Raw genomic sequence first — 14,556 nt, forward strand, 5'->3', positions numbered from 1 at the left:
GGGGAGAGTGCTTATCAACTGGAACAAGAATGACACAAAAGCTCTCAAACCATTCAGAGTTCTCCTCCCCTCTAGCTTTTTGTTTCTTTTTTGGTATTTTTCTGAGTGTGCATAGCTCATCTCAGTGCTGTTAAATACATATGATCACGTCTACTGTAAGCTGATGTCCCTCACCACGCACCTACCCTCATACTCGTGTCTGCATGCTCCATCACCCAGTGACACCCCTTAAGTTGTCCTTTGTTATTTTGCCATTTCATCCATGTGTGTGTACATACAGAAGGATGGGTAGGAGACCATGGATAAGAGTTACAGTGAGAAGATCTAATCTTTCCAGTACCACTTGCCCACGCATAACCCCCAAGGAAGGGTAAATGGAGAGAAACATGGGTCATTTGATTCACTGCTCCCTTTTATAAACCTGTTTCATTTTTCGAGGATCCACACAAACTTTCTTTACAGAGGCCACGTGTTTACAGCGCCAGACCCAGCACTTACCCTGGAGTATACAACAGAAGAAGTCAGATTACTCGGGGCACCTGGGGAGTTCAGCCGGTTAAGTGTCTTAACTCTTGATTTTGGCTCAGGTCATGATCTCTCACGGTTTGACAGTTCGAGCCCCACATCAGGCTCTGCGCTGACAGTGAGAAGCCTGCTTGGGATTCTCTTTCTCCCCCTCTCCTAACCACAGCCCTGCCCCCCTGTCTCATGCATGCATGTGCTTTCTCTCTCTCTGTCAAAAAAAAAAAAAAAAGGAGTCCAATCACTCACCTAGAGTAACATCTGTCAAAAACAAGATGTTGTTGGTTGAGCACCCAATGCTGTTTGCAATCTTTCGGTAACTCTCACTCTCCACTTTGTGTCCAATCTTGGTATCAAAGTGACCATCAACAAGCTGCACAAAGGGAAAGTAAAGACTGACGTCATAAATACACTTGCAACCCAACTCCTTTGTCTTTCCATTTTCTCGGAGATACATAACAATCATAGCGATTTCGTCCCCTCAGTAAATAATCCCTGAAAGCCTTATGGAGGCTACAGAAAGAAAACATAAGGTAAGATTTTATAGAAATAAACATTTGGAAGAAGTAAACAATTCAATGTATATAAGATCATGTTTTAATTTACTTAGTTTTCTTTGAGAAGCATTAATTTTATATCCAAAATCTTTTAAAACACACATGCCCTACTTTCTATCCTTAAAACCCCATTTATACTCAAAAACTACTTATTGGACTGGGTTTCACTCCTGATGACAGGTCCTGAACATTGTCCTCTGATCCCAGAATGAATAGATCTCTCTAACCTGTCTCACTAATAAGCTGTTACTTAACTTTCAAGAAACTTTCATTTTTTACATTTTGAAATTCTACCCAAGAGCTAGTATATATATCCTTCCTGTCTTAAAGATAACTGGGATCAAAATATGTAACTTGCTTATTTAACTAACATGAACCAAAATAAGTCCACATTTAGGATCAGCTATTATGTGATACTTTGAATATTGTCAGAACTTTTCACAAACTAAAAACAAGCCTAACAACACTCAAAGACAAATTAAGGTAATATTAATTACCTTAATGATTTTTTAAAACTTTTAAAAAGTTAAGATCGGTTTTATAGATTTTCTTTCTTTCTCAAGTCTGCCTCACTTAGTACTTTTTTATTATTGAATTCAGTAATTACTGTGTCTTATCTACTATCACCTTAATGTCTGTTCCACTAGAGAGAGCAAAACGGTAGTTTACATCTGTATTCAGAGATACAGATATCTGTACACCAATAATGCAAGGGTTTTATTCCTGACTTAATATTTGATTTAAACTAAAACACAGGGAAGTACTAAAATGAGAATATGACAATCTCCAAAGCCAAAGTATTCTCTGTGCACAGTACAGACTCAATGAATACTTGTTTAAAAGATAGCTGGCTGAATGACCTACTATATTTCACTACATTCGGCCTGTATTTGGTTAGCTGGCATTTCTTTTTCAGGTCCTAAACGCCCTGCCTTCTTCCACTGACCACCATATCCTCCAGAAGGTGTAGGGATGGTGGGACAGAGGAGCCGGCAGGAATTGTCTCATCTACAAGAAACGTAATAGGTGGCCTGCACGTATCACTCTTCAATAACATGCCCAGTTCTCTCTTACAGAGAATGAAATTTCTGAAATGTCTCTCCAAATCGCCAGAAACAAATGAACCCACACTGCACTCTGCTTCATGAAAGAAGTTTATGTGTGCATGTGTTTGGATGGGGTATGTGCCACTATGGACCACTTACCTGACTTTAAACAACCAAAAGAAGCGGGCCATTAGTGTCCTCTGAGTTGACAATTTTCTGATGTTGGCAAGGTAGCTGATTTATAAGCCAGCTCCTATCTTATTAGCTGTATTACATATACATCTATATATAATATACATTTATATATTCCTGACCCCATCCCAGACCTGCCAATTCAGATCTGCTAGGAAGCATGGCCCAGGGATCTACACTTTTAACAGACTCCCAGGTGATCGCTATTCACAATAGCTTAAGAACCTCCAATGCCAAGACTGGCTCCACAGAAACAGTTTATCCTTCCTTCGAATGTATTCTCCAGTTTATCCACGTCTCTTTACCACCTGCTTAGCATATATGCATGCAATGATCTGATTGTTGATTTAGCTTATAACTGTAGAATATTCCTTTAAGATTCTTTATTTCATGCTTTGATAGTGTCAAAAAACAAAGTAACCTACCTCAGTTAACCTACCTCAAGAATATCTCCCTCTGTAGAATGCCCAAATAATAGCTTCTGGGCCTCTACACTCCCTGAAGAATAGATATACACCTTCATTCCAGCCTCTCTCCATTTCCTGACTGCTGGAACTACATCTTCAAAGAACCTGGAGGGAAGACCACCAAGGTCAAGTGAGGGAACACATTATTCAACCAGATGAAAACCAGGCAAAATAGTTGGAACAAGTTTCTCTATTTGTGCCCATGAGAAGCACCTCCAAGAGACTTCGAGTCCGGTCTGATAAGCCTATCACTAGAGATTCAGGATCACAGTGGATTAGAAGCAACAACTTAGGTGGAGAGGACAGTTTTGGGCAGACAGCCACACTAATGACAGTAAATAGTGATTACAAATAAGGGATGAAATAACAGTGTTTTTTAAAGTTCCCAAGGAACTCCAAAAAGCAAATAACAATCATGGAATCTTTGATGTAATCCATGACAAGAAAGGTTAAATTATGTCCAGTGTGTCTTCACAAAGCATGGCAATGCCTTTAAAAAGATGTGCTTCCAAACAATTAAAAGAAAAACATTTGCGGGTTCATAGCTATTAATATCTGATCAGCTAGAAAATGGAACTTCACTTCTTGAGAACTAAGAAAACCTAAAGTTTTACTCTATAGAAAAAAAATTACAAAATAAACCAGTTAAGAGACTTGTACCATCTCACATTAGCAGGTCAGCAGTGTCTAGCTTTTGATTCCTGACACTAAGTCCTGCTTACCCGTTCCACAAGGTCTTCCCTATCCGGTGGTGGAAATAATATCGCAGGAAATAGGTGCAAAGAGAAGCACAAGGAACTTGGAATGTGGAACCAGTCATCTCTAAAAGATTAACTGGAAAATGTCAGAGAAGTCTCCTACTGGATAAAACAGCTTAATATGTAATACTAATTGAAGGAAAGAGATCAACTAGTTCAAAACCAGTATACATAATTATGGGTTACTTTGTGCATTACTTTATACTCCTAGAGACAGGATTTCTTCCACGTTGCCAATGCAGGGCTTAGAAGTCTAAGAGAACTTATTTCACGTCTCTGGTTCTTATAATTAAGTAAACCAGACCAAGAGAAGAAAGGACTAACTACTTCAAGCATTCTCTCCTGGCTCCACTCTTGTGTTTTACAAAGTGAACCAGCAGACATTCCCAGATCATTGGCCGATCTGGAAATTCTTTTTTTTTTATTTTTTATTTAAAAAAAAAATTTTTTTCTTTACATTTGTTTTTGAGAGACAGAAAGAGACAGCATGAGCAGGGGAGAGGCAGACAGAGAGGGAGACAGAGAATCAGAAGCAGGCTCCAGGCTCTGAGCTGTCAGCACAGAGCCCGACGCGGGGCTCAAACCCACGAACTGTGAGATCATGACCTGAGCCGAAGTTGGACCCTTTAACCGACTGAGCCACCCAGGCTCCCCGGCCTATCTGGAAATTCTAATGCAGCCTTTAAAAAGTGGAAGCCCCTTGTAAAGTACATAAAGGAATTGTATCTCATTTGACAGAAAAACAAAAGAAATACAACAGCTAGAAGTAGACTTGGATCTTAGGGTTTACATCAGGCAATGGCCTAAAACCCTTAATTGGCAGTGTCTAAGAATTTCTTGGGCGCCTGGGTAGCTCAGTCAGTTGAGCGTCTGACTCTTGATTTCAGTTCAACTCATGATCTCATGGTTCGTGGGTTCAAGCCCCAAATCTGCCTCCATACTGACAGTGTGGAGCCTGCCTGGGATTCTTTCTCTCCCTCTCTTTGCCCCTCCCCCGTTCTCGCTGTCTCTCAAAATAAATAAACTTAAAAAAGAATTTCTTAGCAGGGTGCCTGGCTGGTTCAGTCAGTAGAGCATGAGCTTCTTGCTCTTAAGGTTCTAAGTTTCAGCCCTACATCGGATGTAGAGATTACTTAAAAATAAAATATTGAAAAAAAAAAAAAAAAGAATTTCTGAGCAATACAGGACTCCCTGTCTCCTTTGGCAGGAGCGCTCCCAGAACACCACAGCCAAGACTCCAGTCAGGGTGGTACTCCTAACACCCTGAGTAACCCCAAAGTAACACGTAAATAATGGCACCCATCTTTCTCCTCTAACAGAGCAGAAAGCAAGTGATTGAACGGTCCTGAGACATAGCCCGACAGTGCCGCCACTCGTATGCTAAGGATCAAACAGGACTTAGTTCAAGGAAGTCACCATCTTCTAGGAAGCTGTTTTACACTGGGATAAAAAGTCCTTCAGCCATCCCACAAAGCCAGGCATACTGGTCTGGGGAATTTAGCCGGATGGAACGCTTTCCCCTGGCTCTGAAACAAACAAAACAAACCCTCACTTGTTAAAATAAAAAGAATGTTGACTTTATCTATTTTATGAATCACACAACGAACACTGGACAGAGAGGACTAGTGGAAAACGCATTCGGTTTTGGGGCTGGTGAAATGTTTTGAGTTACATACTCTGCTTTCATGCGCCCAGCTGCAAAAGCCGCCCTCCACATGTGGCCCTGCAGCTGTTTCAGCGCCGTGGTCTTTCGATCCAGAGACATCTGCCAGCGCACGTTATCCACCACGGCCTGGATCATCTGCTGCAGGTCATCCGCTCCATTCCCAGACGCAGCAGGGATGGGAACAGCCCCATCCAGGTGGGAATCCTCTTCAGCCTTGAAGTCGTAAACAAGACGTTTGGTTCGGACTTATTTTTAAAAAGATCACTTAAAATGAGACCTGAAAACCAAGCTGAACAATTTTCTCCAACTATCATCAGCACCTAGCACTGTGACAAATTAAAGTGTCTTACACTTTGGAGGAGGATAGTGAACGATTCCTAAAGGAAAAGTGGATTCTAATTAATGAATTTACATTACCTTTCCTATATTGCTAAAGCTGAAATTTAAATCAAGAGGCATGTTGTACATGAGAAAAGACACAGCATATAATGGTAAAATGATATAGTAAGACCCAGTGTGTTGATTCACTTACTGAGATCAACAAACCAGGACTTTAATTACATCTGATCATTTTTTTTGCACTATAATGAACTGAGGAAGAAACAAAATCTCAACAAAATCCGTTTCTGCCTGGAATTCAATGAAAAGAAGCTAGCAAAGCAATGTCTGGGGTTGGTTCTTTTTCAGTATCTGTCAATATGAAAGGAATTTTTTCTTTGCAAAAAAAACAAAACAAAACCCTAACAGCTATTTAGAACAATGACTGTGAGTAAGCATATTCCAATGATTTATACACTACAATGGGGGAATATGTATGTATGTTTCAACAACAAGAGTTGTAAGAGAAGACAAAGCTGAGGGAGGGGAGTTTCAGACGAACCCTGAGTTATCTAGAATATTTAACAAACCCAAATACTCCGCGGCCCAAAGGAAGGGACTGTACGTCCAATCCCAAATTCAACCATTAAAACATTTCCAGAGCGTTCCACATTGTCCGATGTAGAAAACTAACTAGAAAGTAACTGCCAGAGTTCACCCTGCACAGCATATAAGATCTTTGCCACTGAGGCAATTTTAATAAGGAAAAAAAAAAAAGCAGCAACAACAGAGGGGTGGCTGGGTGGCTCAGGAGGTTAAACGTTTGCTTTCAGCTCAGGTCATGATCTCACAGTTTGTGTTAGAGCCCCGCATCGGGCTCTCTGCTCTCAATGCAGGGCCCACTTTGGATCCTCGGTCTCCCTCATTTTGCTCCCCCTGCCCCCCACTCGTGTGCATGTGCGTGTACTCTCTCTCACTCTCTCAAATAAATAAACGTTTGAAAGAGAAAGAAAGAGTCCCATATTGAACTTAAGTTGGAAGAGGCGAGTCCGGTCTCAAAATGGAGGTAAAACTGCCGCCCAGTCGCCCCCAGCCCAACTCTGTCCGTCGCCGCTACCACCGGGAGGAGGAAGGCCATGATCCAAAGGAACCAGAGCAGTTGAGAAAACTGTTTATTGGTGGTTTCAGCTTTGAAACTACAGATGATAGTTTAAGAGAACATTGTGAAAAATGGGGCACACTTACAGACTGTGTGGTGATGAGAGACCCCCAAACAAAATGTTCCAGAGGTTTCGGTTTTGTGACTTACTCTTGTGTGGAGAAGGTGGATGTAGCAATGTGTGCTCGACCACATAAGGTTGATGGGCATGTAGTGGAACCAAAGAGAGCTGTTTCTAAAGAGGATTCTGTAAAGCCTGGCACCCATCTAACTGTGAAGAAAATTTTCGTTGGTGGTATTAAAGAAGATACAGAAGAATATAATTTGAGAGACTACTTTGAAAACTATGGCAAGATGGAAACCACAGAAGTTATGGAGGACAGGCAGAGTGGAACAGAGAGGATTTGCTTTTGTAACTTCTGATACAATTGATACAACTGTTGTTCAAAAATACCACACAATTAATGGGCATAACTGTGAAGTGGAAAAGGCCCTTTCCAAACAAGAAATGCGGTCTGCTGGATCGCAAAGAGGTCGTGGAGGTGGATCTGGCAACTTTATGGGTTGTGGAGGAAACTTGGGAGGTGGTGGTAACTTTGGCCGTGGTGGAAACTCTTGTGGAAGAGGAGGCTATGGTGGTGGAGGTGGTGGCAGCAGGGGTAGTTATGGAGGAGGTGATGGTGGATATAATGGATTTGGAGGTGATGGTGGCAACTATGGTGGTGGTCCTGGTTCTAGAGGTGGAGGAGGCTACGGTGGTGGTGGACCAGGATATGGAAACCAAGGAGGTGGATATGGTGGCGGTGGTGGCGGATACGATGGTTACAATGAAGGAGGAAATTTTGGAGGTGGTTAAGTATGGTGGTGGTGGGAACTAACAATTTTGGAAATTATAGGGGACAACAGCAATCAAATTACGGACCCATGAAGGGGGGCGGTTTTGGTGGAAGAAGCTCGGGCAGTCCCTAAGGTGGTGGTTATGGATCTGGTAGTGGAAGTGGTGGATGCGGTAGCAGAAGGTTCTAAAAATTTTCAGAAAGGCTACAGTTCTCAGCAGGAGAGCGAGGAGTTGTCAGGAAAGCTTCAGGTTACTTTGAGACAGTCGTCCCAACTGCATTAGAAGAACTGTAAAAATCTGCCACAGAAGGAACGACGCTCCATAGTCAGAAAAGTTCCTGCAGCTTCAACAGGAAACCCTTCTTGTTCAGGACGGTCATAGCCACAGTTGGCAAAAAGTGCAGCTATTGATTAATGCAATGTAGTGTCAATTAGATGTGTATTCCTGAGGTCTTCTTTCTGTTGTAGCTTTGTCTTTTTCTTTTCATTATATCAGGTATGTTGCTCTGTAAATTGTGGTACTGGTACCAGGAAAAAAAAAATTAAGGAATTTTTAACTTTTCAAAACAATAAAAATAAAATAAAAATAAATAAATAAAATAAAAAGAGAGAAAGAAAGAAAGGAAAAAATCAGTTCTTTCCCAGTTCCACAATGTGGAAGGGAAAAACGGACAGTAAACCGGAGGGAGAACAGAGCAGAGCACCACAAGAGACAGACGCTGGCCCATGAGCAGGGAGACAGGTCTAGAGGGCTGTGTGGATGTGAAGCCCGAGGAGGACTGAGCGGGGGCGGCACAGCTCCTACCAAGAGGCAGAAGAGAGTGGAGAATGAGGTGCTGAGGTGCTGTCACTGGGAGACATTGATGAAAAATGTGACAAGACAGCACAAAACCTTTTACACACTACCCAGAAAAAGCTTCGTTTTAAAAATACATGACATTTTTATGCTTCTGGAATAGCTCCAGAGAGAAGCAACTGTAGAGACAATGAACTGCCATGATCTGCCCGTTTATGTACTGTGAATTCCTAAGCAGGCAAGTCACTGCAACTGCCATGCCCTGCGAGCCCAGAGAGCTTCTTTTACAACATGCTCAGAGCGCATTCTAAGTCTCCAGGCATCCTCAATTCTGACACTTGGGAATGTGGAAGCAATGGAAGAGAAGTGTCCCAACCTGTTTCCTCAGAAGATTGACATCCTGCTGGCACTCCTCTTCTTCCCAATGTGTCTGCAGATACTCTTTAACATTTTCTTTGATGTAAGGAAATAAAATGTCCTGGGTAAATGAGTTAAAAAAAAAAAAAAAAAGAATTAGCTTCAGTCATTTGTATGAGATCAAGTTCTTCAACAATCTCACTTTGCTAGTTGTGGCATGTAAGCCATTGAAAATATGAAAATTACTGCTGTGGATATAGGTGTGAAACAGAAACAGAGACCAAGAAACAAATGAATTAGATCGAGTCAGCAAACTATACCCCATGGGCCAAATCCAGTCTACCTTCTGTTTTTGTAAATGAAGTTTTGTTTTTGTTTTTTTTTAAAGTAAGCTCTATGTCCAACATGGGTCTTGAACTCACAATCCCAAGATCAACAGTCATATGTTCTACCAACTGAGCCAGCCAGGCGCTCCTGTAAAGCAAGTTTTATTGGAACACAGCCACTCTCGCTTGCTTGCATTGTCAGTGGCTACTTTGGGGCCACAATAGCAGAGTTGAATATCTGTAACCAAGACCATATGGTCCGCAAAGTCTAAACATTTACTGTTCAGCCCTTTACAGAAAAAGTCCACTGACTCCTAAACTAGATTGTTGACCATAGGTCCTTGAGGGTAGGGATCAAATATACTTTGCTCACAGCTGTTATCATCAATACACACACACTATTTGGCCCATGTCCATGGATGACAAATATTCAAAAAAAAAAAAGACAATTTGATCACCATGATTTTTTCTTGGTAATCAGACTACCTATAGAATACCCTGTAAGACAGCGATGGGCAAAATAATTCAAAAATAAATACCCTGTCGGTAATCCATACACTAGGACCATGATTTCTCTTAGGTCAAAATTTTTATTTACTTACCACTGAGCTTATGTATCTTTTCTTTTTTTTTTTTTTTTTTTGTTTATTTATTTTGAGAGAGAAGTAGAGTGAGCAAATGGGAGGAGGGACAGAGAGATAGGGAGAGAGAGAATCCTAAGCAGGCTCCATGCTGTCAGTGCAGAGCCCAACTCGGGGCTTAACCCCATAAACTATGAGATCATGACCTGGAGCCGAAATCAAGAGTTGACATTTAACCTACTGAGCCACCCAGATGTTCCAAGTCTATGTATCTTTTCAAAGTAAATGTGGTACATTCAATAAGTTTTTTTTGTTTTTTTGTTTTTTTAGTGTCTACTAGTGGGGCACAGAAAAGGGAATTGAAAAGATAAAATAAATCAGAGTCCCTTTTCTCCAAAAGCTTAAGAATTTAGTGGGGGGACAGGAGGATGGCAAGCAAACAAAAACTTGTGATATGGGGCAAAGGGTGAGACAAGCAGAGTATAAGCAGAATGCTGTACAAATCCAGAGTATGATAACCTGCAAGAGTCTTAGCAATTACCAGTATTTTCTAAATATTGTATTTTTCTAAAAAATACAGAAAATTTAATATACACTATGATGTACACCCCAAGTATACAATTCAGAGAAGGTCTCATACTTTAAGGAAACTGTATAATCAAGTTGAACTCAATAAGTCAGTTTATTGGGGTGCCTGGGTGGCTCAGTTGGTTAAGCATCCAACTTCGGCTCAGGTGATGAACTCAGGGTCCATGGGTTCAAGTCCCATATCAGGCTCTGTGCTGACAGCTCAGAGCCTAGAGCCTACTTTGGATTCTGTGCCTCTCTCTCTTTGTCCCTGTCTCTGTCTCAAAAATAAATAAACATTAAAAAAGAAGTCAGTTTATTTAGGGGCACCTAAGTGGCTCAGTTGGTTGAGCATCCAACTCTTGATTTTGGCTCAGGTCACGATCCCAGGGTTGTGAGATAAAGTCCTCCATCAGGCTCTGTGCAGAGCATGGAGCCTGCTTGAATTTCTCTCTCTTTCCGTGCTCCTCTCTATTGCTCGCATGCTCTCTCTGTCTCTCTCTAAAAAAAATAAAGTTTTTTAAAAAGAAGTCTGTTTATCTAAACTCATCCACTTATTTTTTTAATGTTTTTATTATTTATTTTTGAGACAGCGCAAGTAGGGAAGGGGCAAAGTGGGGGTAGAGGATCCGAAGGGGGTTCTGCACCAATAGCAGCGAGTCCTATGTGGGGTTCAAACCTATGATCCACGAGATCATGACCTGAGCCGAAGTTGGATGCTCAACCAACTGAGCCCCCCAGGCACCCCTCACTCACTTATTTCTTTACTCAAATATTTACAGAATGCCCTTATAACTTCCAGTTACAAAATAAGTAAGTCACAGGGATATAAAGTACAGCATGGGGAATATACTCGATAATACTGTAGTAACTTTATATGGTTATGGATGGTAATTAAACTTATTATGGTGAGGGTTTCCTCATGTAAAAAAATGTCCAATCACTACATTGCACACCTGAAACTAATATAATATTGCATGTCAACTGCATGCATTTCAACAGAAAAATAAATGAAGAGTAGGGCTGATGTGTGTACCTCTCTTCATAACACATTATTCAAATTTCACCTGGCCTAGTAAAAATAAAGTCATTCAATTTTGCTTGTTCCCACATGGCGTTCCAGTAAGTAATGGATCATGCAGCAGATTCAAAAGTGTACAGTGTAATCAAGCAAATTGTTCAGCATACTTGACAGAACAGCCTTGTTTAAACTCAATAAAAACTCAATCCTGATCTAAAAGAAGGAAAATGAAGAGCTGAGATTGACAGCTTGCTTTTTCCGCAAGAGACTCCTTTTACCATACTGATAGGCTTCTGTTCTTTAAATACTTGGTTTTCCCATCATGCCCTACATCGTGCCCCTCCTTATCCTTCCTTTCACCTACTAATTTCTCCCCGATTCATATACTGTAGCAGGACTGCAAGCTGGCCCCCTACTCAAGAATGCTGAGAAGATACACAAAAACTGAAGGTACACACACAGCCAGTCCTCTCCTAAGCATATATCATAGACAAACTCTAACACAGGTACACAAAGAGAGAAGTAAAAAAAATGTTTATTTTAGTACTGGGTGTAATAACAAAATCAATGGAAACAATCTAAATCTTTATTAGCTAGAGAATAAAGTCCAGTATATTCTTTCATTCTCTAAAACAACATATAAGTAAGTAAATAAATAAATAAATAAATAATAAAAATAAAAAATACAACAACATACAGCAGTTAAAAACTCAATGTACCCGGCACCCGGCAGGCACCCGGCAGGCACCCGGCAGGCTCAGTCGGAGAAGCATATGACTCCTGATCTTGGGTAAGTTTGAGCCCCACGTTGGGTGTAGAGATTACTTAAATAAAAAAAATAAAATACTTGAAAAAACATCAATGTACTGAAATTATGATTATAAACGTGAATATAAACCCTAATGTATAAATAAAATTCATACAAAATGAGAGGTACTCAAGAGTCTCACTTATATTTATAATGTTTTATTTCTTTAGGATCTAAAACAAAATAGTCTCAAATTTAAAAAGCTTTGTGGTGGATGCATGGTCATTATATTAATCCGTATTCTTGCTTATTTAAATAATGTTTTACAATTAAAACACAAGGCAACTTTGATCCCTCATCCTCTACCTGCTTCTTTCTCACTTGGTCATCCTCCTCCAATGTCCTATCTCCATTATTCCTCAACTCCCAAGCAACTGGAAACATTCCTGGGGAAAAACTATTGGGTTAGATTCATGGCCTCTCAGTAACTGAAAAGTTGAAGTACTTGAAAGGTATAAAAACAGATACAATGCTATAGTACTTTGTGTTTCACAAAGCCCAATTTCCCATATCCAGCTTTACTGACCCCAAGAACAATTCTTGAATTGTGAATCCTGAGAGCCCAAGTCTTTAACCTCTCTGGCAGAAGAGAAGAAATAGACTATAGGCAGTATGCCAGGCCAGGGGGTCCTACCTCTGCTTTTTACTGCCATATTCAACTTACCCCCTCTGAGCCTCAGTTTTCTCACCTGTTAAATGGGAATGATAATACCAAGCAGTCACTGCAGAAATTAGAGATAATTAGCTAGAAAGCACCTAGACCTTACCACTTATCATATTCTCCAGCACAGACAAACATTTAAACTGGACAAGGATCACCTTTGACCCAAACTGAGTGACAAATAATAGCAGAGAAATTCCCAGAGGATAAATCACAAGCACAATCAAGTCATACATTCAAGTTTTACTGAGGACCTACTGAGTGACAGACGCCGCTGATAACAGAGTTACGAACCACAGCCTCGCCTCAGCGAACTCACAGGTGCAAGGTTTCAAACAATTTTGAACTTTTAGGAAAAGCTTTAAAAGTTAAACATTACTTTGGAATTCCTGTTCATCCAATTTGCCCCTTTCCTCTAGACATAAAACTCCCTTCTGCACTAAGTACACACGCAAAGCTAGGCAATGAAAGCAGAACTTAGTATGACACATGGAACAACAAGACCACCTGGGGCTGACATGTTAGCAGACTTCTATTTTAGTGCAAAAGTGTTACTGCATCGTATAAAAGTACATGGGGCACATAACTAAATTGTGAAGATTTTATCCTGTTCTTTCAACATACTTTCTGAGCAATCTATTCTGTGAGACAAATAAAATGCCTTCAAGTTGCTTATTTTTAAAGTCAGTAACGATATCGATTATATATGCTATGATAACATATAAGAAAGCTCTAAAAATAGACTTCAAAGAGCTAGTGCTTCTTGCCCAACCCTGCCCATTGAACATTTTCAGGCTTTAAAAGTAATTCCAGAAAGAACTGTAACGATAAACGCTTTAACTTCAGTCATAATCCATTTATGGATAATTTCAGAATATTATAGCATGAAAACAATGCTGCAGTAAACCCAGGATTCTACAAGTGTGTGAATGTTTTTAGTCCACCAGGCACCGAAGGGGCTGTTATGCTTTAGTAGTACATATAACAAAAGGCCATAGAACTAAATGAGAGTATTTGTCTTTCAGGCGACTATGATTAAATTCCACTAAATGCTGGAGGGGATACTATGCAAGCAGCAATTTACATTACTCTGCACAGCTCAATGGTAGCTTTCTGAAAGAGCTCCATTAAGGCTCCTGAAGGGCCACAAAATTTCTGAACATCTAATTAAAGAAGTTGCCTCATTAATGTCTAGAAGTCCAAATATGGATTTGCTTTACAGTCAAGTGGTCTGGTCGTTTTAATAAAAAGGTCATAGAATCAATAAAAATAAAATAGTTGCTATAATGTTTACTCAAGACTCCTCTGAGGAAAATGGGTAATAAAAAGGTAATGGGTAATACTTAGAGTACAGCTATTTAAAGAAACTATTTTAAAAGCCTTCCAATGAACCACATAGTACGACAAATGATTCAAAGTATTTGAGAACTTAGAACTTTTTCGGCCAGAAAATTAAACACGAAGGCAATACTTTTAGGCTACTATTTTTCTATTAATCTCAGAAGATAAAAAGCAAAGGAAAATTAAGTAGGGTCTTAATTCTCTAAGCAAATCACATTCTCTAAATAACAAATAAAACAGGTTAAAAATAAAGAACATAATCCCATTCTGGGGAATATCTAATGCACAGAACAAAATTGAGGGGAACATGGACATTTACACTACATTACATTCTCACTGGGTCAGGAGGTCATTTTCTACAATGACAGTATATAATCTTTTTTTAAAATTGAGGTATAATTGACATATATTAGTTTGGAGTGTACAACACATATATTAGTTTGGAGATACATGTATATAATACTGCAAAATGGTCACCACAATAAGCCTAGTTAACATCCATCACCACACAGTTATAAACTTTATCTTGTGATGAGAACTTTTAAGATTTTTTCTTGGCAACTTTCAAAATATACA

At 39.9% G+C, this 14,556-nt stretch overlaps 1 protein-coding gene and 1 pseudogene across 2 annotated transcripts in view; one reads left to right on the plus strand and one right to left on the minus strand.

The window, feature by feature from the left end:
* Positions 1 to 14,556, minus strand: part of ENOPH1 (enolase-phosphatase 1) — a 36,801-nt gene that overhangs the window by 6,069 nt on the left and 16,176 nt on the right. The window contains exons 2-5 of one of the 2 annotated variants that reach the window (XM_015068078.3): positions 8,695 to 8,796; positions 5,219 to 5,421; positions 2,757 to 2,889; positions 772 to 895 (exon numbers count right to left, since the gene is read on the minus strand). In XM_015068078.3, coding sequence (XP_014923564.1) covers positions 772 to 895; positions 2,757 to 2,889; positions 5,219 to 5,421; positions 8,695 to 8,796 — 562 coding nt within the window. The remainder of the gene's footprint in view (positions 1 to 771; positions 896 to 2,756; positions 2,890 to 5,218; positions 5,422 to 8,694; positions 8,797 to 14,556) is intronic. The other variant, XM_027059414.2, reaches the window with a different exon arrangement.
* On the plus strand, positions 6,528 to 9,450 carry LOC106971288 (heterogeneous nuclear ribonucleoprotein A3-like; annotated as a pseudogene).

The sequence above is a fragment of the Acinonyx jubatus genome, chromosome B1, assembly GCF_027475565.1.
Source record: "Acinonyx jubatus isolate Ajub_Pintada_27869175 chromosome B1, VMU_Ajub_asm_v1.0, whole genome shotgun sequence".
Classification (NCBI taxonomy): domain Eukaryota; kingdom Metazoa; phylum Chordata; class Mammalia; order Carnivora; family Felidae; genus Acinonyx; species Acinonyx jubatus.